Source organism: Scaptodrosophila lebanonensis, unplaced genomic scaffold (genome assembly GCF_003285725.1).
Source record: "Scaptodrosophila lebanonensis strain 11010-0011.00,11010-0021.00 unplaced genomic scaffold, SlebRS2 tig00000024-arrow-pilon, whole genome shotgun sequence".
NCBI classification, from domain to species: domain Eukaryota; kingdom Metazoa; phylum Arthropoda; class Insecta; order Diptera; family Drosophilidae; genus Scaptodrosophila; species Scaptodrosophila lebanonensis.
The window spans coordinates 22,864,245-22,888,913 of NW_022060538.1; the positions used below are offsets into that span (position 1 = coordinate 22,864,245).

The window sequence follows — 24,669 nt, forward strand, 5'->3', positions numbered from 1 at the left end:
ACTCTAAATGGCAGCAGTCGGGATAGTCGAGATGTGCATTAGTCAAAGCCGGCAGGAGCCCGACCCAATCGTCCTCCTTCTTTCCACACTGAGCTGCCTGTCACAAATGTTTCCTGCTAAATGGACGCCCATTGTATGGGTCTGACTGCCTAATAGGAAATTTGCCTCATTTGACTGCGATGCCGTTAATGCGATTGCTTCTTGTTCGTACCGTACGTAAAGCATTAATTGCATAATTGACAGCAAGAGGCGTAACTTATTGCGCACACACACAAGCACGTAAACATAGCCATAGACATAAAAACGAAGCAGATATGCATTAGTATTTGTATTAGTCACCGGCACTGTCCTCCTCCGAGACGAGTCTCTTCGCTGGTGCACGTCGCCGGCAGCTGCAACTGAGCCTCCGGCCAGACGAGAGTACAAATACATAGGTGTGTATACATATGTATGTTGTGTGTGTGTGTGTATGTGTGCGCGACCACGCCACAACAAAGACTGATGAGTTGGCCAGACATGGGCAAGTCCAAGCCGAGGCAGATATTGACGACTGGCAACGGGTTGCGTCCGCATTTGATGTTTTTGTTCGCCTTAGGTTTTTTCTTTGCTTTGCTTTGCTTTGCTTTGCTTTGCTTTGTCGTCTGCAGTTGCGACTTAGCCGTCCAGTCATAGTCGCAGTCTCAGTCTCAGCATCAGTCGCAGTCGCAGTTGCAGCCATCGTCCGTTTCTGTTGAATTGTGTTAAAATGTTAATTTTAAATTACGTAATCTGTGTCATATCCAGCAAGCAAGCAGCCAGGCAGCAGAGGAAAAAGCAGCAGCGGCAACAGCTGAGACACTGCCAACAGCAGCAGCTTGGTCGCATCATCTCCATCATCACAAGCACACACGCACAACCACACACACACACAGACAATGGGAAGAGCACGGGAAAAAAGTGAGAGGGTTCCCAGGCTTGGCAACTGTTGTGTCTATCCTCATCCACACCCACACACAGATATTGACAGCCTCACATATATACATACATACATACATACATACATACATACATACATACATACATACATACATGTATGTATGTTTGTAAATGCTTCCGCACACTTTGTGCGTTTTGTGGCAAATTAAAAGATAAAAGCTGCAACTCCACCAACAACTCCACAACAACAATAACAGTAATAAAGTCTGCAATTAGTCTCGACAACAGCAACAACCCCTGAACTCCGAAATTCCTCACTTCCCTCTCACTATCCCTGGCTGCCATTCGTTTTCGTTTATCTCTGCATTTATATCTCCGTTGTTGGTCTTCCAGTTTTTCAGCTGCCGCCGCTTGTTCTGCACGCGACTTCTTCACGAAAAAATAAATCGCCATCTCAACTCACGCTCACGTCTCTCTTCTGTCTGTCTGTGCTGCCACCATCGCAGTCGCAGTCGTAGTCGCAGTCGCAGTCACAGTCACAGGCGCTGCACTTCGCCTGTCATTGATTTATTTCGAGGCAATTTGTTTGAGTCAACTGCCAATTGCAGCCTGACAACGACCAAAATTTGTCTGTTGTCATAGAAAATTTTGAAAATATTGCACATGAGTTTTATGACAATAAAATTGCAGCTCGTCGAAAACATAAAACGCAAACGGTTGACCTCCTGTGAGGAATCTTTGAATAATTGGGATAATGTTTCACGCAGCACACAAGTCAGTTGAATAACAACCCCATTGTTGAACATGTCAGGTCGGGTTAGTGCAGAGTTGCTGCCAATACCACTTTTTAATTAATTTAAATAATAGTAAAGGATAGACGGGACAGTTGACGCCTTTTTTACTTTATAATATTTAAAAAGACGTGCAGTTTTTAGAATTTATGACCAATCAAATGTATGATAGATTTGACTTAATAGGAATATATCAGCAGACATACAAATTTTTGTGTTAAACAAATTTAACAATTGGTCTTCAGTCAAATACTGAAATAAACCGAGGCAGAAGATAGGATTCCTTCACAACTGGCTTCTATCATTACCAAATAAGTGCGTCGATTTGAGATCAAGAAACACCCTAATTGTTGGAGCAATCTGACGGCTCACTTAATAACTTAACCAATTGGAAACTGACACCAGCCATAGCGCTTAACCCCCAGTGTCGATATCAAGTGAACGATGCTGTTTCGTCACCCATGTGACCTCCACCAACTGAGCCATCAAGCCAACCGCAACGCCGCCGTTGCTTCGATTCCCAGCGGCCAAATTGATTTCTGATTTTGCCGAGCAAAGTCAATGAGGAGCAGCACGTCTGTGGCATGACAATAAGACAAAGATGCAGGCATCGAGCGATGCAGCTGCGTCTTTGCTTGTGCTTATGCTTCCTGCTGCAGTGGGTCGGGCAGTCTAGCCGCGTCGCCAGCGTGCCAAATTGCGCATAATGCTCATATAATCACAAGGCGCATGCGCAGCTGTTGTCGCGTCACAATGTTACCCACTCGGGCCCCTAGCCCAGCGGCAGCCACCAAGCCACTTTTAATGTATCTTAAATAAATAAATGAGAAAGATTTATGCGGCGCATGCACCTCATACTTGGTGCCTTGTACGTGCCAAAGCTGCAACTGCGCTTCATCTGTGTCTGCAACTGAGGCTGAAGTTGAGGCAAAGGCTGAAGATGGCACCTACTCGTGTCTTCTCGCGTCGCGCCGCAACGACTGCTTTGTGGTTTCAGGAAATTGTCTGGCACTCGGTACGGGGAGCAATGCGGGTGACGACCACGTAACCAGTCGTCAAACGAGCCTCCCCGCTTTATTGCCAATTTAATTGCAGATTGTTCAGACATAGAAGAAGCTCCTACCGTCGTATATTGGCGCTAATTGTGGCTGCCGCCTGTGACTGTAATCGTGGGCTGACCACGAGCAGGGTTGGATTGTTTAAGAGATTTACGAGTATGCGACACAGCAAATCGAATTAGATAGCTGCAGTTATTCGCTTTGCTTCGATGCATTTTCCACCTCTCCACGTGGTTTTATTTGAAATCTCATTTCGATTCATTTCCCAGCGTCAATATTTGCGCATGATGTCTTGCCATCAATCGCAGCTGCCGCAAACGACATCCGTCAGATACTTTTTCGGCTACTGATAGCTCGATGGCTGGCAATTATTAGTGCCATATTTGCCAACTCGTCGAAGCGTATGCGCATCTGCAGAATGAAAACAAAACAAAAAAGAGCGGAGCAGAAAATGAGGAAAGAAATGAATCAATGGGAAAAACTGAGCCAAAGCATTCCCTCCTGTCTCCGCCAGTTCATGGCACTTGTCCAGCTGCGACTACGTTGACAACCATAACGTCGACTACGACGATGATGATAATGATGGCGGTGTTGTGTTGCGGTTGCAGCAGCAATCAGCAGTAGCAGCAACAACAACTTTAGTTGCGCCCACCATTCAGTTAGACCACAGATATTACTCAATACGCGCCGAAGGCGGACGCATCTGATTCTACGGTCGAACATCTTCGCAAACAACTTGGAAAATAAATGTATATCCTTCGATTTATATATTATATTTAATATCTGGACAAGTTGCCATTGCAATCACATATGTACAATCCATTCTGAAATAGCCTAGACAGTTTTCCAATTGGCAGAAAATCCTACAATAATATTTACGGATATACATATTTGTAGTTTAGTTGCACATCTTCGGTTCATTTCAGTTTCCGCATTTTCGTGTTAGACAAGCAGCACTGTACAAGTGACCTGCCTACCTATCACAACCCGGCATTCTTTGTCTCTGTCCAATGCCGTTCGAAGCCATTCACTTTCCGTTTCGCTGCCAACTGCCGACTGCCAACAACTTTGTTGTTATTGCCTTGTGCTTGCAGCTCTGTTGGTCAATTTTGGCAATCCTTTAAAATGCAACATCGAAACTAGCAAACAGCCAAAGACAGAAAGACAGAAAGGCAGCACCAGAAATAAGCAACAAATGACTGGCGATTTCTTTTCGAATAGCCCGTCGCGAGTCTCTTCTCAACATTTTTTTGCCTGCCCCTCAGTTAGTACAGAGACGTTTTTATTATGGCTGACTAAACGATATTTAATTAAATTTTCTTGCTTGTTTTTCAACACCTTTCCTTTGTGACCAGACGCCGGCGCCAGTTGAAAATTTCCTTTAAGGCACTTCGCAAAAATACAATATTTCCCAGTGGCTCTCGAAATGATTAGCAAATTTCTTGTGTCCAGTGGACACTTTGGAACCAGCTTCAATGTAAACGCTACCGCCCTCTCGTCTTGAGTGGCTTAAATCGTAATAGTCAGCACTGTTAAAAGGCAATGTAAAATTAAAATTTTAGCTGATGGACTTCGGTATCTTAATTGCCCGGTGGCGGCAATGTAAAGCTTGGGAAGCAGTTGGCACCATGGCGTATGCGTGATTTTGCACATTTTCTCAAGTGAAGAGCCCCAACAGATAATCAGATATAAATATAATGATTTAAAAGCCAGTAAAAGTTTATTGCGAGTTCCGAAGAGTGTCAATTAAATTAATCGCTAAGTGAGTTGAACTGTACTCGGAGCAGATTGTGGCGAGTACCCTGATTACGCAAATAACATTTGCCATGAAATACTATACTATACATATATGAAATTACTAAATGCCTAAGTTACATTCTTGTTGTTGGAGGGTCCTCTTCTGCTGCTTTTAATTTAGAAAAAAACGCAAATGAAAACAATTGTTAAATTCAATCGCACATCCATTTTCTATTTCAGGCGCATTACTTGGTAGTCGCTGCAGTGCCATCAACTGGAAGATGACCAAATTGTATAGAACTGTAACGCATCTTAAAGTGGCTGTCAACTTTAATTGGAAAACAGGACAAATATGAAATGAACTCGCAATATTTGATGTTTATCAATATGCACATAGTGCAATTTGAATATGCCACTTAATTTCCTCAGACATTGATATACTGTTTTCAATTCTTTAGCAATTCACTTCAAAATGAAATACTTGCGTACGCTCCAGAAATTTTTACACCTTGGATGCACAAAGAGGAAACACAAGATGGATATGCGGACGACTGCAACTTTAAAGTTCTGACAGAATGGAAGCATTTCTGGAGAATGCTAGGTGTGCAGGGAAGGGAAGGACATTTGAGCATTGTCAAGGCCAAGGCACTGAAGTGGAAAGTGCACAACAAACAGAAAATTATTCAAATCTGATTTTCAATAGAACTCCACTGAACAGCAATGCAAAAGTCAAATGCCGGGTAAGGCTCCACTTGCCCACTGCTCTGAGGTGGGGGCGCAAACTATATAAATATGGAACAATGACGTTGCTAACAAGACTCCCAAGAATATTTGCGTGTATACGTGTACGTGGGGAGGGAAGGTGTGGTTTTGACTACCTACCCCCTGCGTTTATGTCCTAGCGACTAAATCCATTTTCAGACAATTGGTTTTTGCGGTTAAGAGTCAAAGCACATTCGTTTACATTAGTATAAAGGGATGAGTAAGCAAAAGAGGTTCTTACCTTGCGTTTGGAGCGAGCCATGCGCTGGTCACGCGAGTTCTCCGCCTCTCCCGGAGGCCGCTTTCCCCACACGGCGATGGCTATGCGCGTATAGGTGAAGATGAGCACCAGCAGTGGCACGACGAACTGCAGCGTAAAGAGCGCCAGTGTGTAGTAGTAATACTGCTCATTGGAGGGCCACTCCTCACGGCAAATGTATCTAAGGGATAAAGTCGACGTTAGAACGTTGTCAACGCAAGACGACAGCGGTGAGTGATGAGGGACGACAGAGCATGCAATAAAACAGGATATATACAATTGCATTAGTTTGTTGGACAACATGCTGGCTGGCACAGCTAAGGCAAATGCCACACGCATTCATCCACCCCACGCACACACACACACACACACAAACTAATACACAAATGGAAATGGCAATGCCACGCATGATAGCATGTAGTGCTCCATTTTTATGCTAAGCGCTTGAAATTCCGGCTCCCCGCTTTTACAACGAGCCCGAGTCTGCGACACTGTATGGCACATGCAACAAAATGTTGCACATGCGTCGATGTACAATGGGGAAAATACAAACGATATAAAGGCGCTTCAGCTACATATTTATAAACTGCACGATTTACATGATCAACAATCTCCTTTTTTGAGTGCTTTATCACAAATCAAATTTATCCGATTCTTAAGTACACTCGATCAGATTTTGAAATATCTTAATATTAGCAGATGAAGTAAGTAGAAGCATACTAATTTCCTAATCTATTATTCAGCGGTAGATACTAAATGTGAAGTTCTTAACCAACATGTGTTACCTGTTTCCCAACAATATAAGTGTGTAAAGCGAAATCTTTCCTTAATTTGGACAAATATGTCATAAAAAAATAACAATGCTCTACAAATAACATAATCGTCCACTCGAAGGGGCACTATAAACTGTAGTATCGGAATATATATATATATATATTGGTTTATTCTTCAGTGGTAGGAGATTATGAAACAAGATTTGTAGTTACTTTCATTTTCTTGCCAAACTGGTCGTTAGATGATAAGATGTAAGTTTTTATACTATGCCTTTTCTTATTCCATGGTGTGGTAGGTGAAGATTTGACATTTCGGGCGAATTAACTTAAAAAAGTGTCCAGAATGATTGATTGTAGATGGTGGTTTACTATGGGTAAGGGAGTTCTTTAATTTCAGTTAAAAAAGTAGATGTAGAGAACTAACTAACACCCACTGTGCACCTCAAATGTTGCTACCGCCTGCATCTGATGGCTTTTTGGCTGCAAGCCAAAGAGTCCCACATGGCCTTCACTGCTGACCACCATCATCGTTTGTTCGTGCCTAGCCACCACTGGTATGAGTTATATACGGGCTAATTAAGTAGAGCTCTTTATAGCATTGTCTCGTACATTTCTCATCATGTGCGCAGTGCACATTCCCCCAAATAAATTACACAATGTTGAAGCTGAAAAGGCAACCAAATGTGGGCGGCGGTCCTTCCTGCGAACTCTTTAAACCTACATTCAGCGGCTCCATCAAAAATATGACGCTTGGCCACTTCCTCGAAGCTACCGAATCCACTTTCGGCGGCCATGACTCAACGCTTTGCATGTCTGCGTGTGTGCCTGCGTGAGAGTGTGTGGCTCACAAGCAAATATTTTCGCATTTTCGTTGGTTTACAAACCAGAAAAAGATTCCGAGAGGAAGTGCCCACTCCCCACATACTCGAAACTGAGTGGCACGTTCGCCCAGCCGCAACGAGCCACTGCTGGGATTCGCATCTGGAGCAAGAGGCATCAGTGAAAAGCGCAAAGTGTGTAATTTATTTATTTGCAGTTCACTTGAGAGCGTGTCCAAGTTTGCTCGACTGTCGCTGCCTGCACTTTTCGCTTTCAGCTCGACTTGCGATGTTATCGCTTCTTGGGGTCATTTTCTGAGGCGCGCACGCCAAAACAACAAATGACGTTCACTTATCCACCCACACACGCACACATCCTCAAATACAGTTACATGGTACATGCCAGCACAGTGGTATAAGAATGGGGAAATCCGCTTCATCGCCTTTTCATAGCATAATAAGACAGTCGACTGCTTTCTAACAGAAAAATTCCTTCAAACAAATTCTTCCTAAAATCACAAAGTTATTCTATTCCGTCATTAGCTCTAGGTTTTTTAATTCTTCATAATTGAAGCTTCTTAAAGAGTATTTCAAATTTAGTTGCAAAGAAAACTGAAATTTATTTTTTATGTTTCTGAAGAATATTTCGATTACATTATAAAATATTATAAAACATTTGTCTGCTAATTCAGCTCTCTGTCTTGCTCTCAATAAATTGTACAACTTTAATACTTCCCTGTGATTTATTTTTTCAATTTTGAAAATACATTCATTTATACAGAACTCCCTATCTCTCTCTCTCTCTCTTTGGTTCTATTTATTGTTGGGACCGCCTCTGTTTAATTAATTCCATGGACATCTCTGGGAGTCGGAGTAAATCTGGGTTTTTAATTTGATAGCTACTTTTTTTTTCCTTTATAGCTAGTTTTGGAGTTCCCCACTATTAATTAATAAGGTGAGAGGTTTGCACGGGCAAATCAAACTCCCTGACTCAAACTGTCAAAGGCGTTATATAACTTGAGTGTTGTTCGGAATTGATTATTCACGACCTAATTTAACAAAAACATAAAAAAATGCATTGCTTTGGATCGTGGATGGGAATTAGTTATACACTGTGTTCACTGAGAGCCTTCGCTCAAGTGCTGTCGCCCACGTTCAAGACGCCCTGGCGTTGACTTAAATACGCCACATTTCTTTTCAAGTGCCACTCTTCAGACAATTGCACGGAGTCATTTTTAAATGCGATTTTTGCAGCGACTGCACGATAGGGCCACTCACACGCATTTAAGCAATGATGGTGGGGTGGGGGAAGAGGGACAATAAAGGTCGACACGTACCCTGCATTGCAGCGTAGCATTCTTGTAAGTTATTTATGGTATTGTCAGCTCCTAGATACTTACTTCTCGCATTTCTCGTGCCAAAAGGAAGTTGGCAAGACCACACGGGAGACGACGGGAATTGGGAATGCCGTCGCCAGAGCTATAAACCAAACGCCTGCGATGAGAAACTTTGCATAGCTGGAAGCAGAAGAATGTGAGAAACTGTATAAGTGAAGGATAAGTATATTTGATTTGCCTTTAAATATTTTATATGAACAGCAACACACGAGCAAGCGACAGCTTACAAACATAAAACATAACATATTCTTGTGGGCAGCCGGGGAATGTGTGCACAGCATGTCGTATGAGTGATGGCTGCGTCTGTCACTCGTATTACGCATACGTCATGTGGTGTGTATTGTGTGTTGTGTGTCTGGGCCCCGCGGCAGAACTGTACGGCTGGCAGTCGTGATAATGGCCCATATCAAGTAAGTGTTTAATTTCCCAGCGAGACGGCGGCGCCTGAGGGTGTGCGTGCGTGTGCTGTTGGGCAGGGGCAGTATGCCAGAGTGCGTAAATTATAGCCACGTTGAATAATTATTAACTTTATTTATTTTATGTTGAGTAAATATTTGCGCCTGCCACGAAAGCCACACTCACACAAACAGAAACTCATTGACAGCGCGTGAAGCTTATTACTAGGCCTTTCCCTTGTCATTTTGGCCCCAGTGCCGCTGTCTTGGCCACATCAAACCGTCATTAAGCAGGCCTGGAGCATAAAACGCACGTTGACTGTGTCGGCCAAAAAGGAGAAGCGGCAAAATATCCCGTTACAAAGCAAATTGACGTAGCCGGGCCAGCAAACGAAGCGCCCAGGATTTCCACAGCAGCTACGATCAACGATAGCATACGGGACCCTGTTGACCAAGTGTCTTGGATTACTGTTTAAACCAATTAACGCCGCACAGCCACGTACGTGCTCGAAAGCATTGCTCGCTGCAGCGGAAAAGTCGGCGCCAGTTTTCGCTTTCATTTCATGGCGACACCTAAAAAATTCGAGGAGTATGCCATTTAGATCACATGGACACGGAAGCAGCCAAATGTTCACATTGGCACGCACACAATGCTAATGCAAATACACAAGCGGCCACTCAACAAATAGCTGAGCTTCAAGTGCGTGGGGTGGCCTCAACAAATGCCGTGGCTGGCATTCTCGTCTCTTGGTTTTATGTGACGGCAATTAATTCCAACGCTAATTGAAAGCCCAACGTATTTTGCAAAACGCATGTCGAAAATCACCTAAAACACTTAAAGCGGATTTGACCTGAGCTCCAACTCTTGCCACTCAGAAGAGATCGGACTTCGTTAGTCTATTACCAGAATCCGTTAAGCTACCGTTTTTGTGACCCACCAGAATGTTATATATTATGCCCAAAAAGAGCGAAAATGGCAATAAAAAATTCCTTGCCCCACACCGACAAGCACTCTTAAAAAAAACAACATATACGAACATATCTAAAAATTAAAATTTTAAATATATTTAAAGGTAGTACGAGTATGTCAATCTACTTACTTAGCATCATACTCAATTTACTCTATAAACAGATTATTTGGCTCCTTTGTAATTGGATTATTATATATATATTTTACTTATATTTTATTTTTCAGATTTTCCATAACTACACCTATGTACTTATGTATATCTCAAAGACTTTAAGAGCTAGAGACAGAAAATGTTGCCTTATATAGTAAGTACAAGTGTTTTAAAAATCCACGCCCTTCTAGTCAATTTTCTTATTACAAAAAAAAATTACAATGGTAATTTTTTTTATCAATTTTATTATTGTACAAATAAGAGTACTTTAAAGTCCAGGCAGCCGACTTCAGCTTCTCCACTTCTTTTTTTTAATTTCTGCCTGGTGCAGCCGAAAGGAATATGCGTAAGACTTTTGATTTACAAGAAGAGCTCAGCTACTATGTGTTATACTTAAGCCAACTAAAATGATTAAATTATTAAAAACGCTTTAAGCGAAAGCATACTAGAATGAAGAGCAAAAAATGGAGAAGGAATATACATTTTGGTTAAAATCAACGAAGGTTCATTATTTCGTTGGCGGCAAGTAAAAAAGGAATAACGAAAGAAAACAGAAGGGTAGTAACAAAGTTAAAACCACCAGCTGCCCAGCAATTGTCGCCGTTGTCCTTAAGTGCTACTAATGAGATTTTCACACACTGATGGTCTAACGTCATTTGTGCTACTTTTCTAAACATTTTAAGGTATTTAAGTTACGTGGTAAATACAGTTGAAAAATTGTGAAAAGGCTTTGCAGACTGTGAAATAACAAATAATACTACTACCTTACCGCTTCGTTATGCGTGGTCGCAATGGCCACATGATGGCTATGTATCGGTCGATGCTGATGGCCACCAGTGTGTAGGCACTGACCAGGACCGAGACTGCTTGCGAGTAGTTTACCAGATGGCACAGGACAATGCCAAAGGGCCAGTAGTTGAGAATGTAGATCGATATGAAGGAGGAGGGCACGCAAAAGAGGGACATCAGAATGTCCCCCAACGCCAGATTGGCTATAAAGTAGTTCGTCACTGTGCGCATGCGTGGCGTCGACTGCACGATGTAGCAGACAATGCCGTTGCCCAGAAGCGCAAATATGAAGATGGGAATGTACAGCAGGTATACAGCGCTCTTGAAGTATACACTGGACCAGAGATCATCGGACTCCACTTCCTCGCAAGTAATGTTCAGCAGCGTCACATTGAGGCGCTCGGTGGCGGGTGTGGTTGAATAGACGTAGGACGCTGCAGCCGTTGCATCACCATCGGTAGTTGCCAGCTCTGTAGAGGATTCGTTGTAGAGGAGAGAGGCAGCGATAGATGCTGCCTCTTGATAGTCGTCGGTGCCTTGGAGCAGTGGCTGCTGCGGGGCTATGTAGTAGAGACTGTCATCGCTTAGCAATACTCTACTTTCCAGGCCCGTGCGCCGACTGTGCAACATCAGACTGCCAAGCATCATTGCGATTTAGCTCTTGCTTAATAGATACCACTCCGTCTGTATCACTCGCCCAATTCACTGTCGAAGCGGGCCACAAATTCTTAAGTGGATTTCAGTGTCTTAACTGTGCTACAAAGTTTTCGGTTAAGTTCCTCTGTTGTTGCGTGCATAAGTGTCTTCTGCTCCGACTCTGGCTTTGTTGTGCTTGGCAGCATAATTGCATTTGAGCAAAATGAAATCCTTGCCAAAACACAAAACAAAATCTCCTCAGTTTGTGCCAAGCATCCACATAAAGTCGATTTAGTTATCTATTTCGTGGGCACGTAAAGGGAGGACGCTGAGCAGGAATTGGCTTCGTTGTCGAATAGATTTGCCACCACTTCGTGTGGGTGTGTGGTTTTGCAGTTGTGTTGTTGGTGGGTGGGCAAGTGGTTGTTCGGGCGCCTTCGTGCTCCGTACGCCCTGCGGTTGTGTAATGAATTTGCGGTTTTAATTAATTGTCCACAACTAAATCCTCTTTGCCAGCGCTGGACAAGAAGCCGACTCCTGTAAGCAAAAAGATGTGCAATTAGTTAAAACGTCAAACTATTTTGATTGCCTAGTTGCAAAGTTATCAAGTTCCAAGTGGCAAGAAATTGTGTACTTATGCTAGTAACTACTTGAGCAGCAAAGCTTCTCAATCGAAGCCCCGCAGAAGGGCAAAGCATACTCTTAGGCAGTACCTATATAAGAGACAGTAGTCGCAATCGACTCACTCTTCGAAGATGTTGCATATATCGGCATATTAAGCGAAGGTATTCCTCCTAATGGGAACAGTAACGCAGACAGATCAATCAACTCGTAACACTTGCCGATTGCCCGTCCAAAAAAATAAAGAGCTCAAGCTAAATTGCTAAAATGTATACACAACGCTCCAACATTCCATGGAGAAAGCATGAGGTTTGGCGTCTGATAAACCACTTGCCAGATTGTGTTGACTAATGGGTCGTACTTTGCGCACAAAATTGCATACCTTCTCCCCGATTCTAGCTGCGACAGAAGTGCGAAAAAGCAGCGGTAACTTGAGAACAGATCCCTACAGAGTTGCTTACCTTAATGGGCATTGTTTCAGACTTTTAAGGAATATAATATTGCGCGTACATGTTGTTTAATGTTTCTCATGAGTTCTTGCCGCATGAAAAATAAATAGCTTAACGTGCAGCTGCATAGAAATTTTTGGAATAACATAATAAAAATGACATATAGTTCAATTCGTTTCCTTAAGTGGAGCTACTAATATTTATGTGCTGATAGGGATATTTTTAATTTTACATATAATTTATTCGATGGATTTGAAACATAAATTATTTGTTTACGGAAAACAGCGGAAGCATGCCGAGGTATTTAAAGATAACCAACTTTAAAAATAAACTAGTATCAGAACTGTACACAATCAGTTTATATTAAGTATATTGTCGTTGAAAGAAAATATTTTTCTCAAATGTAGTTTTATATTCTTAGTACATAAATAATAAATAAAAGGTAACGATTACACCAAAGTACACTATTTATTTAATTGATAAATAATATATTTAATTCTGCAAATTCAGGTTTTGTGAATAATAGAGACTTCTGTACATGCCTTAAAGCTAAATTCTTTAACCAACAAGCAACAACCAACAATCGATTTTGTACTATTTACAAGTACATATAAGCCATAAATGGCCATCGCAGGCAAGTTACGAGTACAATATGATATATAGAGTGACTTGTGGGCATATAAAACCAACAGAAATCAATGCTGTTCACTTATATACTCGAACCTACGTACATACATTCTCGTATATCACGCACAAAGTGAGATTCCAAAGTGTTGTCGTGTCCCGTGATTAATGGACATAGATGCTATGTGGCCATCCACACAAGCTTGTGCTCGTAGGTTGCCGACCCAGACATTCCAAGAGGAGATGAAAAAAGCAAAAATGCCACAAAAATTAAATGGACAAGCAATTGATATAAGAATATGCGTGTGTGAACCTTTTAAACCTAATATTTTGTCTACTTGGTCATGCAATAGATAGACATGAACAAGCAGTTCTCTGAGCTCTCCGTTGGGGTTCAAATCGTTTGAAAATTGAGTTGGCAAACAAAGCAACGATACTTAAAGGTATAGGAGTCTGAGACGCTATATGAACTGGTTATAATCCAGAGAAGGTCTTTGACACCAGAAGAGGAAAAAGCGGAAAGGAACAATTACAGCAGCAAATCGAAAATGTCAATGCAAAATGACTTTCTGTCTCTTAATGACTGATGCGCGAAATGTGAACGAAGTCATTTAAACTTTGGCCTCCCGATTTCACAATTTCTCATTTTGGCTTTCGATGCGTTTCATTTCGCATCGTTTTAACGTCCTTGATGTCTGTCATTTAATAAACTCTGACATCGTCTGGCACAGAAGCTCTCACAATGGTCGCTAGGCTGGCGTTCAGGCTTCCATTACTCATGTGTGCACGTTGTTGTTAAAAAAAAACAGGATAAGGATATCGAGCGAGTAAATTGCTTATCTCAGCGCAATAATGAGACACTTGCCGAGGCTCAGCTAAGTCAACAAAAAAGCATGTTTGAGTGTGTATGCGTGTGTGCGACTCGTTTTTCGTCATTTTCGGGACGGGGATGCTTTATCAATTATTTCGCCAGATTCCAGTACCCACGCGCCGAAAATAAAATTTAAGCAACGCGCTAGGGCTGAAATTTACTTTCGCCATTAAAAAACTTTGCAAAAATTCATTTTAGAGGTAAATCAGAAGGCGGCCGGGTCTTGCAGCTTGCCCCGCGAGCACCAACAACTTTGTTAATAGAAAAATACAAAGAATTTGGAAATTAAACACACAGTGGAAGGCCGGGGCAAGCGGCAGTCCCTGTGACGTATTCTTGTGGCCTATTTGCTCGGTACGTGCTTGGAAATATTTAGTAATAATGCAAAGCTGAGGCATTGGTTTTTGGCCCAGTCAATTTATTAATGAAAACCTCATCAATTTTATATTTACAACACATGAAAAATGCGCACTGCATGCCAAACAAAATAATTAACGCGAATATTTCTTGCCATCTGCCAAGCAACTTCCTTTCTCATCTGGCAATTGGAAAAATAGGATCGATAAATAACTTCCCGAGGCCTCAAGCTTCCGCATCCCACACCTAATCGCCAAGCACGAATAAACCCGTACAATACAATGAAGGTGGCAAATGAAATCACTTTTTGACATAAAACATGGAAATAATAACAGAATAGCTCGAAAAGGAGAAGAAATGCGGCAATAAAAATGCAAAAATCACGCACGAAAATGAAATCAAGGCCTACTTGGATAGGGGCAGCCCATTCTAGCAAATGTTAGTAATGGGTAGGCAAATATCTTTGAGGTAAGCAATATATTTACATACCCCGTAATGGCTCTAGCTCTGGCTCAGAGGATGGCCAGAAGCAGCAGTCACGGCAGCGGCAAATCACATTTTCCGGCTTAGTCGCAAGCAAATTTACTTAGCGTGCTTTTAGGCTGAACCAAAAAAAGCACGGCACAAAAAATAGACCAAGAATGGGCCTGAACACCTTAACCAACGCCTTAGCGCTTAAAAATCTAATTTTAAAGGGACCGTGCGCAATCCGCCAAGTACAACGAAAGAAGAGTATGAAGGAGAAGCGTGGTGACTTTTTCCTCGGACGCTTTTCATTTATGGCTGGTAAATGCAAGAAAAAATGAACAGCGGCAAACAATTTTGCGGCATAATACCCGTGCCGAGAGCAAAAACCGCAAACAACAATTCAAACGAAGCGGTTTGTCCTTCCTACGATGCGAACGTGCAGCGTGTGGCAGACAATCACAAACAAACACGCGCACACTACTATTCGATCAACTATATTTGTTATAACAACACAAACTCGAATGCATGTAACTGACTCCTTGGCGAACACTGCATTCAGGTTGGTTGATGGTAGGGTAGGATAGGGTCTACCCAGTATACGATGCAGAAATGCAGAAAGTGGTTTCGAAAAGAAATTTTAGACGAGCATACACATTAAGTGCTCTCTACAATAAGGCGGACTTACTGTATATCTTAATATCACTAATTAGCTCGATATACCTCTTGCGTCTTTTGATCGGCATTCATAGTACATAGAAGTTGCCCAAATTAATAAACAGCACCAAGAAAGATTGGGTTGAGTCTGAAATTACGGTCGGTAATTGTACGACGACAATTTCAAATAATATTGAGTCCAATTCGCATCTTAATTTTTAATTTTTTTTTTTTTTTTTTATCAGAAATGTGTAGAATATAGTTTTCAACATTGTAAATGATTTCCGAAAGCATAAAGTTTTCTCAAACTTTACTCACTTCTGTCTGCCTTGTTGTGTTATGTCAGGAGAGTACCATTGATGTAAGACTGTTACTGAGCCCCTGTGGCGCAAATAGCTTTGAGTTGCTCCCACAAAGATAGAAAAGTCCGTATGAGGGAAAGGCACGCTGTGCAGGAGCAGAAGATATTCGTGTTTACTCAACCAAAACTCAAGCATATATTGTGACGCGTGTTTATCTTTTCTACATTTGAGGGCGCGTTGACTACGTCATGAGGCAGTTGCCAACCGCAATGTTTTGTATTCCTCGTTTTCGTAGCCGGCATCACTTCGTGCCACCCGTTTATAATTATAATTAATGAGCTTCGTCGGGCTGCATTGGCTTTGGGTGCCATGAAGCCTAACATCATTGTTGCCTTCAGTAGGTTGGGTCGGGAGAGTGATATGTGTTCCCGAGTGCTTAACTCTAGCAGCTATTTAATGAGCATCAACAAGCGGCAATGGCGATGGCGAAGACTTTGCCGCCTCAGCAGGCTTTGTGTCTTTATGGACTAATTAGCCAACGTTAAGTTATGAATATGCCAAGTATGCAAACGCACATATTCGTTTATTTACTCCCAGTTACTTTTCTCAGACCTTGCGTCAACATTTCTCAAATATATTCATCATCCTTGTAGAACATTTTTGGAGAATTTCTGGCGTGATTTAAAATATGATTGGTTTGAGAAAATGAGCCCGTGTTTGTAAGCTGATTAAAAGTAGTTAAGAATACGGCAATTAAAATAATCCCCTTTTTGGGTAATGAGAAGGACAAAGTATTAATTATATTTATTCCATTTAAATTCCTTAAATTCAATAATATAGTACTATATCACAAAAAAATGAATTGCTTTTGACTCTTGACCTCTTTATACGTAAGCTTTCGTATCGCAACAAACCAAAACAAAGCGGTTTAGGGGATAATAAACGCAACGTATTTATTTACTGCAAATGCTTATTTATAGGCACCAAGAATTTATTGTTTCAGGCGCGCCATTTAAAAACGTAAAATTGAATTTTATTACGCTCCGGTCCAATCACAATCCTCAAGCACGCGCTCGTGCTTGCATGCCTTGGGCCTAACCCGTCCAGACCCAGGCCCCAACTTCTGTGTGTGGGGCTGGTCATGGCCCTCCTGTGATTTGTGAGGCGTTTAAAAGCAGCCTGGCCAAATGTGATTTAAATTGCCTGCCAGTTGCCTTTATGAGCCGGCAATAGGGCCCGTCCTCTACCGTCCCCCTCCTACATCATGCTACACATAAAATGTTGATGACATAATCCACTATTAAATTAATTAAGCAAATTTGCATTCTTGTGCTTATGTGTTTCTTCCTGTGTGTGTCTGCGATACGGTAGAGGGGTAAGCGACATATGAATAAGCGCCGATTAATTCGCTTATTCGAACGAGAAGCTGCACTCCGAAACAATTAACACGCTGTCGGGCAGGCACGTGCCGTTGAAATGTGATACTCTGGCAAATGCAATTAATTTAAATTTCGTGGAAATTGCTGTCCCTTTTCCCAGGTCATAAAAAGTATTTTTACTTTATAAATGAGACTTGTGTGTGTGTGTGTGTGTGTGTATGTAAGAGTGTGTATGGCGTGGGTTAAATTGAGAATGTGAAATGTGGGCAGCTGCTGTGGTTATGAGTGGTGGCAGGTCCATATTTGAACGTTTAATTGAATTATTTTTGCGAAAGCGAACCAATTTGTTGAATGGTGAATAAATGGTACACGCTCAAGCGGAATCCGTTGCATACACCTATGTTTCGACACACTAATTAATTGCATAAAACCAAAGAATTTGCAAAAATATTCATTATCGCCACTCTGAGAAGCAAATTGCCATTTTTAAAAAAGTGCTTTATCAGGCTTATCAATTCATTTCTGAAACTAGTTCCCTATCTATGTATTGTGCCATTGTGCACTAGACTATAATCTACTACTTACTTATTGTACAAAACTAGGCATGGAAGTTCAATGCCTAACTTATAGCAATGGCTGCCTAAAAGTATGCCTTGTTCTTGTGGGAGCAAATCGAAAAGATGTGCCAGCAGAAGCGAGACGAATGAACATTCAATTCGCGTACACCTGAGATCCGCTCAATTAGCACAAGCAGGATAATCGGCCGAAAACGGCAACAGTGCATGAAAATTTCATTAGCAATCAAATGCGAGGGCGGAGAGGCTGTCCGCCACTGTATTGTAGCCAAATGATTTTGTTGGAAAACCAACCTAACAACGATGAACACACTATATACTGCTGTTTCACAGCAAACATCAACCTTGGCGTGTGAGGAGGGAGGCACTGTTTACTGTAGCACCTAGCACTTGCGAAATAGCGATTGACTGCCGACTGGAACATTATTATACTAGTATACTTGAGCGCTAGGTTAACCAATTCTCGTATTATGTTAATTTTCAGGCCGGCAACAAAATATAAAGTTTCAAGTAATATTACTTATACGCCCCATGTGTCATTGTAGAAATATAGGTACATCGAAACTTCTTTAAGCCGCTCCATTTAATCATTACGTACTACGTAATGAGTACAAAATAAAAAAGAAACTGAACTCTTCAATACCCTCTATCCACTACCACAAACAGAAAAAAGAAATTTTTGAATTTTTTGTAAATAATGTTTTAATAAGCTCATGCAGACGAGGAAATCGACCGGCGGGCTTGGATATATCAACACGTCTTATCGTACAGATCAATAATATACATATATATATATATAATATACATATATATAAATATACCTGGAGTGTATTTACATTTCAGCACTCAATTGTTGTGTTTGAAGTGACTCTCACCTGACCAAGTTTAATTTCTGTGCTTAAAGTGGGCAGACAATGGGGCCTATCGAGAGTTACACATCTATCTGAATGAAAACAAGCATACTGTTCTTGATTTCTAATACGATTACAACCAAAGCACATGTAAGCCAGATAAGAGTGTTCCTCGCCTCGCCCACGTTCGATTGCAATTTGTATACAACTCGCAAAAGTTATACAATCTTTAAAAGAAATAGTTCCGACACTACTGACCATGCAGAGGCACTTGGGCGTGAAATAATTTGCATCGATAAGGAATATATTTTTTAAAGTTCGAGCAGCTATTAAAAAATACCAATCATTAGAACCCATGATTGCCCCCCGCCGAAGATTGTCACACATAGACGAGTACAATAGTATAGCGCAGTTTAAAAGTCAATTAAATGATAAATAAGCTATCTATTGCTATAAAAAGTTTTCATTAGCATTTTGCGACTGTTATCAGAGTAAAATGCAAGTCCACGGACTAAGTGCGGTAGGGCGCGCCTCCCCGGGGGCCCTAATTAATTTGGAGCAGAAATGGCATGAGAGGATTTAGATTAGATCGCCACGCTAGCGATAAGACTTTTTGGAGCTGCCTATAAAAGTAGCCGCTAGTCCGAAGATGCAAGCAGTTAAAGTGTTTACAACATGAAGACTATTTGCGTTTTGGCTCTGTTTGCGCTAGCGGGTAAATATGAATCCTCAAATGCATATCGAGAGCCTTCCTAAAGCGTACTGTGACGCCCACAACAGCTACCGCCTACGGCTTGGAGGAAGACGAACGTGTCAATGGTGAGAACGGCTGGTATGTCCCAAAACTGGATGGCAGCTTTGAATGGATTGATATGGATGAGGGCGAGGCAATGCTGGAGCAGCAGGAGATGATGGAAGCTCGTGGTCTTTCCACTACCCCTGTCAAATACTATCTTTACACCAAGTCGAACCCATCCAAAGGCAAGAAGATCACCGCAACCACGAAGTCCATTGATGCGTCCAACTTCAATCCGGCACATCCTACCAGGTAAGGGCACAAACTGCTCCATTCGAGCCGCACTAATGGCTCTGAATACCTAGATTTGTGATTCACGGCTGGACCCAGAGCTACACTTCGGGCATGAACAAGAATATTCGTGATGCTTGGCTGAGCAACGGCGACTACAACATCATTGTCGTGGATTGGGCTCGTGCCCGTTCCGTTGAATACGCCTCCTCTGTGATAGCTGTACCAAAGGTCGGCAAGAAGGTGGCTAGCATGGTCAACTTCTTGGTATCGAGCTACGGTATGTCTTTGGATGACTTGTACATTATTGGCCACAGCTTGGGTGCACATGTCTCTGGCTACGCGGGCAAGAATGTGAACGGTCAGGTGCACACCATTATCGGTCTGGATCCTGCTCTTCCTCTCTTCAACTACAATAAGCCAAACAAACGCCTGAGCTCCACTGATGCCTGGTACGTTGAGTCCATCCAAACCAATGGCGGCACCCTGGGCTTCCTTAAGCCAATCGGCAAAGGTGCTTTCTATCCTAACGGTGGCCAGACCCAGCCCGGATGCACACTCGATCTCACGGGTGCCTGCTCCCATGGCCGCTCTGTAACTTACTACGCCGAGGCCGTCTCTGCGGACAACTTCGGCACCATCAAGTGCAGCGACTACGAGGATGCTGTCAAGAAGAGCTGCGGCAGCACCTACAGTGGCGTCCGCATGGGTGCTGACACCAATGCCTACATGGTTGAGGGCGACTTCTATGTACCTGTTAACAGCAAATCACCTTACGGTATGATCAACTAAATATACCACAATAAAGATGACACTTACACACTCAAATAACTTCTTGCATTTGTAACACTTGGAGAGGTCATGTTTGATAAGAAATACTTGGCTATCAATATTTTCCGTAATTTATAGCCCCTGTCATACGCTCGAATGACGAACCCCAACATCGCCCATTCAGCCGCAGACCTATTAATAAATTACACAAAGCTAATCACCTCGTTAGTCTGGCCTTTTATGGCATCTATTATGGCCCCCTTTGTTTCAAGGTATTTCACGGGCGGTAAATAAATCATAAAACTTACTGTCAATTCTGCCTCTATTGCTTAAGAATGAACAGTAATCCCTCGAACGGAAGCGCAAATAATGGTTTGTCTAATCAGCAATATCGGGTTATCTGCCAAGAAACAAGTGCACGAAATTTTTCAAGTGTTTTTAGCTCAATCTGACACTTTCAAGAGGCCACCATTGGGGGTATAAAAAGAGTGGGACCCCTAATAGGTATGTATATTCACTATTACGGCAAAAATGAAAGTACTTTTAGTTCTATCGGCACTTCTGGCTGCAGGTAAGATCCCTAAAAAAGCTGAAACGCCAATAGTTCTTCTAAATAATTAATTTAATTAAGGGGCTGCTCTGCCCATTGAGGACCGCGTAAATGGCGAAAACGGCTGGTACATTCCACAAGCCGATGGAAGCTTCAAATGGGTGGACCTGCAGGAGGGCGATCAGATGCTGGCACAGGGAAGGCAAATGGAAGGTCGCATTAGCACCAATGCCGTCAATTTCTATTTGTACACCAAATCGAACCCGACAAAGGGGCAGGAAATCACGTCTACCAGTAAGTCGATCGAAGACTCTCATTTCAACAAGGACCATCCCACTCGTTTTGTCATTCATGGGTGGACTCAAAGCTATACCGACTCAATGAACACTGAAATCACAAGTGCTTGGCTGTCGAAGGGTGACTTCAATATCATTGTCGTGGATTGGGCTCGGGCACGGTCCAAGGACTATGCCTCGTCTGTTGTTGCAGTACCTGGTGCTGGGGCTAAAGTTGGAGCTATGATTAAGTATCTGCACGACAGCCATGGCATGTCCTTGTCCACTCTCAACGTCATTGGCCACAGCTTGGGCGCTCAAGTGTCCGGATACGCTGGTAAGACTGTAGGCGAAGGCCAGATTCATACTATTGTTGGTTTGGATCCTGCGCTGCCGCTATTCAGCTACAGCAAGCCGGAAAAGCGTCTTTCTTCCACCGATGCCTACTATGTGGAGTCCATTCAAACCAATGGAGGCAAACTCGGATTCCTGAAACCCATCGGCAAGGGTGCCTTCTACCCCAACGGCGGAAAAAAGCAGCCCGGTTGTGGAGTCGACCTCACAGGCTCCTGTTCCCATGGCCGTTCCGTTACCTACTATGTCGAGGCCGTAAAACAGGATAATTTCGGCACAATTAAGTGCGAGGACTACGAGGATGCCGTCGCCAAGAAATGCGGTAGCACCTACAGTAGCGTCCGTATGGGAGCTGACACCAATGCCTACATGGTTGCCGGTGACTTCTACGTGCCAGTGAATAGCAAGGCGCCTTTCGGCAAAATCGAGTAATTGTGGAAATAAAGAGCGAAAATTAAACTCAGCACTATCATGTTTATATTTGGATCTTGTTATCAAAAATATATACTTGGGGGGGGGGCTTGAGCTCGCTAATCGCGATCAGCACTTACGACTTGTATATCGCGATGTATTTCAAGTATTTTTCTACGTCAGCAAAAACACATTTATTTTAGTCGGTGAGATGTTTAAACATAATAATAACAAAACACATCACATATATTTTAATAGCTAATATTTTTCAATTGAGTTGCAATATAATTAAAAACAATATTTTGTTTATTCAAAAACTCTTTATAAATCACATCGCTATCCGTCGCTATAAAGACTCGTCTCAGCATGTTGAATATTTCTGTGCTTAAATAATGCCAGCCGTAGATTTTTAAATAGTTTTGATGAATAGATGAAAAGCTTTGATCACGTTGTGTGACTTGTACATTTCAATTGTTTGTTTTCTTAATAGACGTGCCTAATCTTTAATTTTCAGGTTTTTGGTCACAGCTGTACAATATAAGTGGGCCATTCATTAGTTTATGTATTGTTCTTGACCGCTGTACTATAAAGACATTGCCTGCAAAATGCATATCATCGTCATTTCAGCTGTTCTGATAACAGGCCTTCATATACCCGGTAAAGTATTAAGCTAATAACTGACGAAATTTTAATGTCTAACAGTGGTATTGTCGGTATACTTGTAAATGTCTGAAGGGTGTAAGCCCCTGCGTCACTCAGGTTCAGTAAGCTTCTACCTCTTTACAAATGAAAATTCTAGTAACGCTGTTGCAATAAAAGCGACCGAAAATTCAATTCGTAATTCAAAATTTAACAAGGATCATGGGACCCGCATTCTTATTCACGGCTGGACGGAAACCTACAAAAATGATGGTAACTTCAAATTAACAAATGCTCTGTTATCGAAGAGCGACTACAACGTTATTGCTGTGAACTGGGGAGATGCAAAATTATGGTATGGTGGCGCGTTTAAAGCAGTGCCTCACACTGGAGCCAAGGTCGGAGCTATGATCAAGTATCTTCATGAAACACACGGCATGTCCTTAAACACTCTTCACATAATAGGCTTTAGCCTGGGCGCTCATATAGCTGGTCATGCTGGCAGAACTGTAGGTCCGGGCAAGGTACATACCATTATTGGGCTAGACCCAGCGTTGTTTCTGTACTATCTGGACAAGCCACAGGATCGTCTAACTAGCAGCGATGCCTTCTATGTCGAGTGCATCCACACTAACGCAGGAGTGACGGGCTTATTGGAGCCCATAGGCAGTGCTGATTTCTATCCCAATGGCGGGCAGAATCAGCCACACTGCCTTTTTGGGTGTGCACATGCGCTATCGATTACCTATTATGTAGAGGCTCTGATATGGAACAACTTCGGTTCTTACCATTGTGAGAGCTACCACTTTGCAAGACAAAACAACTGCAATCATGAGATGAGCAATGTCCGCATGGGAGACCCCGCCAATGCCAATGTGGCGAAGGGTGTATACTGGGTGCCGGTGAATGAATTCTCCCCATATGGGGTGAGTTCCTTTGAAGCCTGGACTGAACTTGGGCCGAAATCGCAACAAAAAAATGCTAATGGAATAATGATGAATAAATAAAAACATTTTGATTTCGCATGAAATGCTTGTATACAAATTGTATTGACTTATATATACTATGTTATGTATTGGAAAGCCAAGGTCTTTCCGCAATAGGTAAATAAAATAGTTTTCACTATCGATTAAAGTGAATAAGTGAAAAAGTGAAAAATAAAGCAGGTTATTAAGATATGAAAATAGGTTTGCGCTTCATTTAAAAATAATTGTTCACACAATCATGATAAAGAAGAAAACAATGTTGAGTCGAACACACCTGACAGTGAAATACCCTATGCTTAAAGAGCACTGATACATACATACTATACACGTACATTGTCATTCACGTGTATTTAATTATATTTACTTTTTCGAGTCGGAATTGCTTTCTGCTGCCTTTGACATATATTTGCACAAACCTGATTCTCCTCTTTACCCTTTTCAGAGTATTGCAAATATAAGGCATTATTTATAGATATTTAAATATTGTTTACTAAGTTTTTTCATTATACGATTGTCATTTCTCATTATTTTGTTATTCCTTGGATTTCCCGCTACGATATTTAACCAAGATTGCAAAATTTCTATCAAGATCTGTGTTTTCTGAGTTCGTTGTCCTTGATAAACATACGTGCTTATTGCACGTGTCGCACATTTTTATTTTTGGCACTTTATTGGAGAGGGCTCGTGGGTGGAATGTGTGCCTTCGATTCTAAACTATCGTAGCAGAGGCTTATCTCTTTAGGTACAATGCCCAACACTCCACTGAACGTAAGTACCAGCGTACCAGCTTATCAAGCACACGTCAGATGAGAAGTGGCCAAGAAGATATGAATAACTACTCGCCTATATAGTATGTATTGCTGATAGATGTAAATCAGGATGGACGGCCGATTTGAAATTAGTCAACACATGTTGTCACTAGTACTGAAGAGTGTGTGGGCCCGCAATCCTAGGCGTCACAGTCCTTATCATAAATCAGAATGGGGTGATTACCAATCAATTGGCGATATCTCGAGAGCTACACAGCAAGTGCTTTCTCCATTGCAAAATCATA

General features: G+C 42.0%; 4 protein-coding genes across 5 annotated transcripts in view; 3 read left to right on the top strand and 1 right to left on the bottom strand.

Moving 5' to 3' along the window:
- LOC115621697 (RYamide receptor) overlaps positions 1-24,669 on the bottom strand; it is an 81,458-nt gene that overhangs the window by 40,036 nt on the left and 16,753 nt on the right. The window contains exons 2-4 of the mRNA XM_030515403.1: positions 10,796-11,988; positions 8,514-8,630; positions 5,505-5,703 (exon numbers count right to left, since the gene is read on the bottom strand). Of these exons, the coding sequence (XP_030371263.1) occupies positions 5,505-5,703; positions 8,514-8,630; positions 10,796-11,463 (984 nt within the window). The 5' untranslated portion in view covers positions 11,464-11,988. The remainder of the gene's footprint in view (positions 1-5,504; positions 5,704-8,513; positions 8,631-10,795; positions 11,989-24,669) is intronic.
- Positions 19,274-20,460, top strand: LOC115621700 (phospholipase A1 VesT1.02-like). The gene is made up of 3 exons (XM_030515407.1): positions 19,274-19,317; positions 19,383-19,650; positions 19,704-20,460. Exons 1-3 carry the CDS (start codon positions 19,278-19,280, stop codon positions 20,419-20,421), a joined length of 1,026 nt encoding a protein of 341 aa, XP_030371267.1. The 5' UTR covers positions 19,274-19,277; the 3' UTR covers positions 20,422-20,460.
- LOC115621701 (phospholipase A1 VesT1.02-like) lies at positions 20,932-22,011 on the top strand. Its single transcript, XM_030515408.1, has 2 exons — positions 20,932-20,971; positions 21,032-22,011. Exons 1-2 carry the CDS (start codon positions 20,932-20,934, stop codon positions 22,009-22,011), a joined length of 1,020 nt encoding a protein of 339 aa, XP_030371268.1.
- Positions 22,591-23,659, top strand: LOC115621702 (pancreatic lipase-related protein 2-like). 2 transcript variants are annotated; one of them, XM_030515409.1, is made up of 2 exons: positions 22,591-22,647; positions 22,726-23,659. In XM_030515409.1, exons 1-2 carry the CDS (start codon positions 22,596-22,598, stop codon positions 23,634-23,636), a joined length of 963 nt encoding a protein of 320 aa, XP_030371269.1. In that variant the 5' UTR covers positions 22,591-22,595; the 3' UTR covers positions 23,637-23,659. The 2 variants fall into 2 exon arrangements, with proteins under 2 accessions (XP_030371269.1, XP_030371270.1); XM_030515410.1 differs by having other exon boundaries at positions 22,618-22,647; positions 22,693-23,659.

Coding starts and splice junctions, on each gene's coding strand:
- LOC115621700 (XM_030515407.1), top strand. CDS start 19,278: ATGAAGACTATTTGCGTTTTGGCTCTGTTTGCGCTAGCGG. Junction 19,318..19,382: donor GGCTCTGTTTGCGCTAGCGG/GTAAATATGAAT, acceptor CGCCCACAACAG/CTACCGCCTACGGCTTGGAG. Junction 19,651..19,703: donor AATCCGGCACATCCTACCAG/GTAAGGGCACAA, acceptor CTGAATACCTAG/ATTTGTGATTCACGGCTGGA.
- LOC115621701 (XM_030515408.1), top strand. CDS start 20,932: ATGAAAGTACTTTTAGTTCTATCGGCACTTCTGGCTGCAG. Junction 20,972..21,031: donor ATCGGCACTTCTGGCTGCAG/GTAAGATCCCTA, acceptor AATTTAATTAAG/GGGCTGCTCTGCCCATTGAG.
- LOC115621702 (XM_030515409.1), top strand. CDS start 22,596: ATGCATATCATCGTCATTTCAGCTGTTCTGATAACAGGCCTTCATATA. Junction 22,648..22,725: donor AACAGGCCTTCATATACCCG/GTAAAGTATTAA, acceptor AAATGTCTGAAG/GGTGTAAGCCCCTGCGTCAC.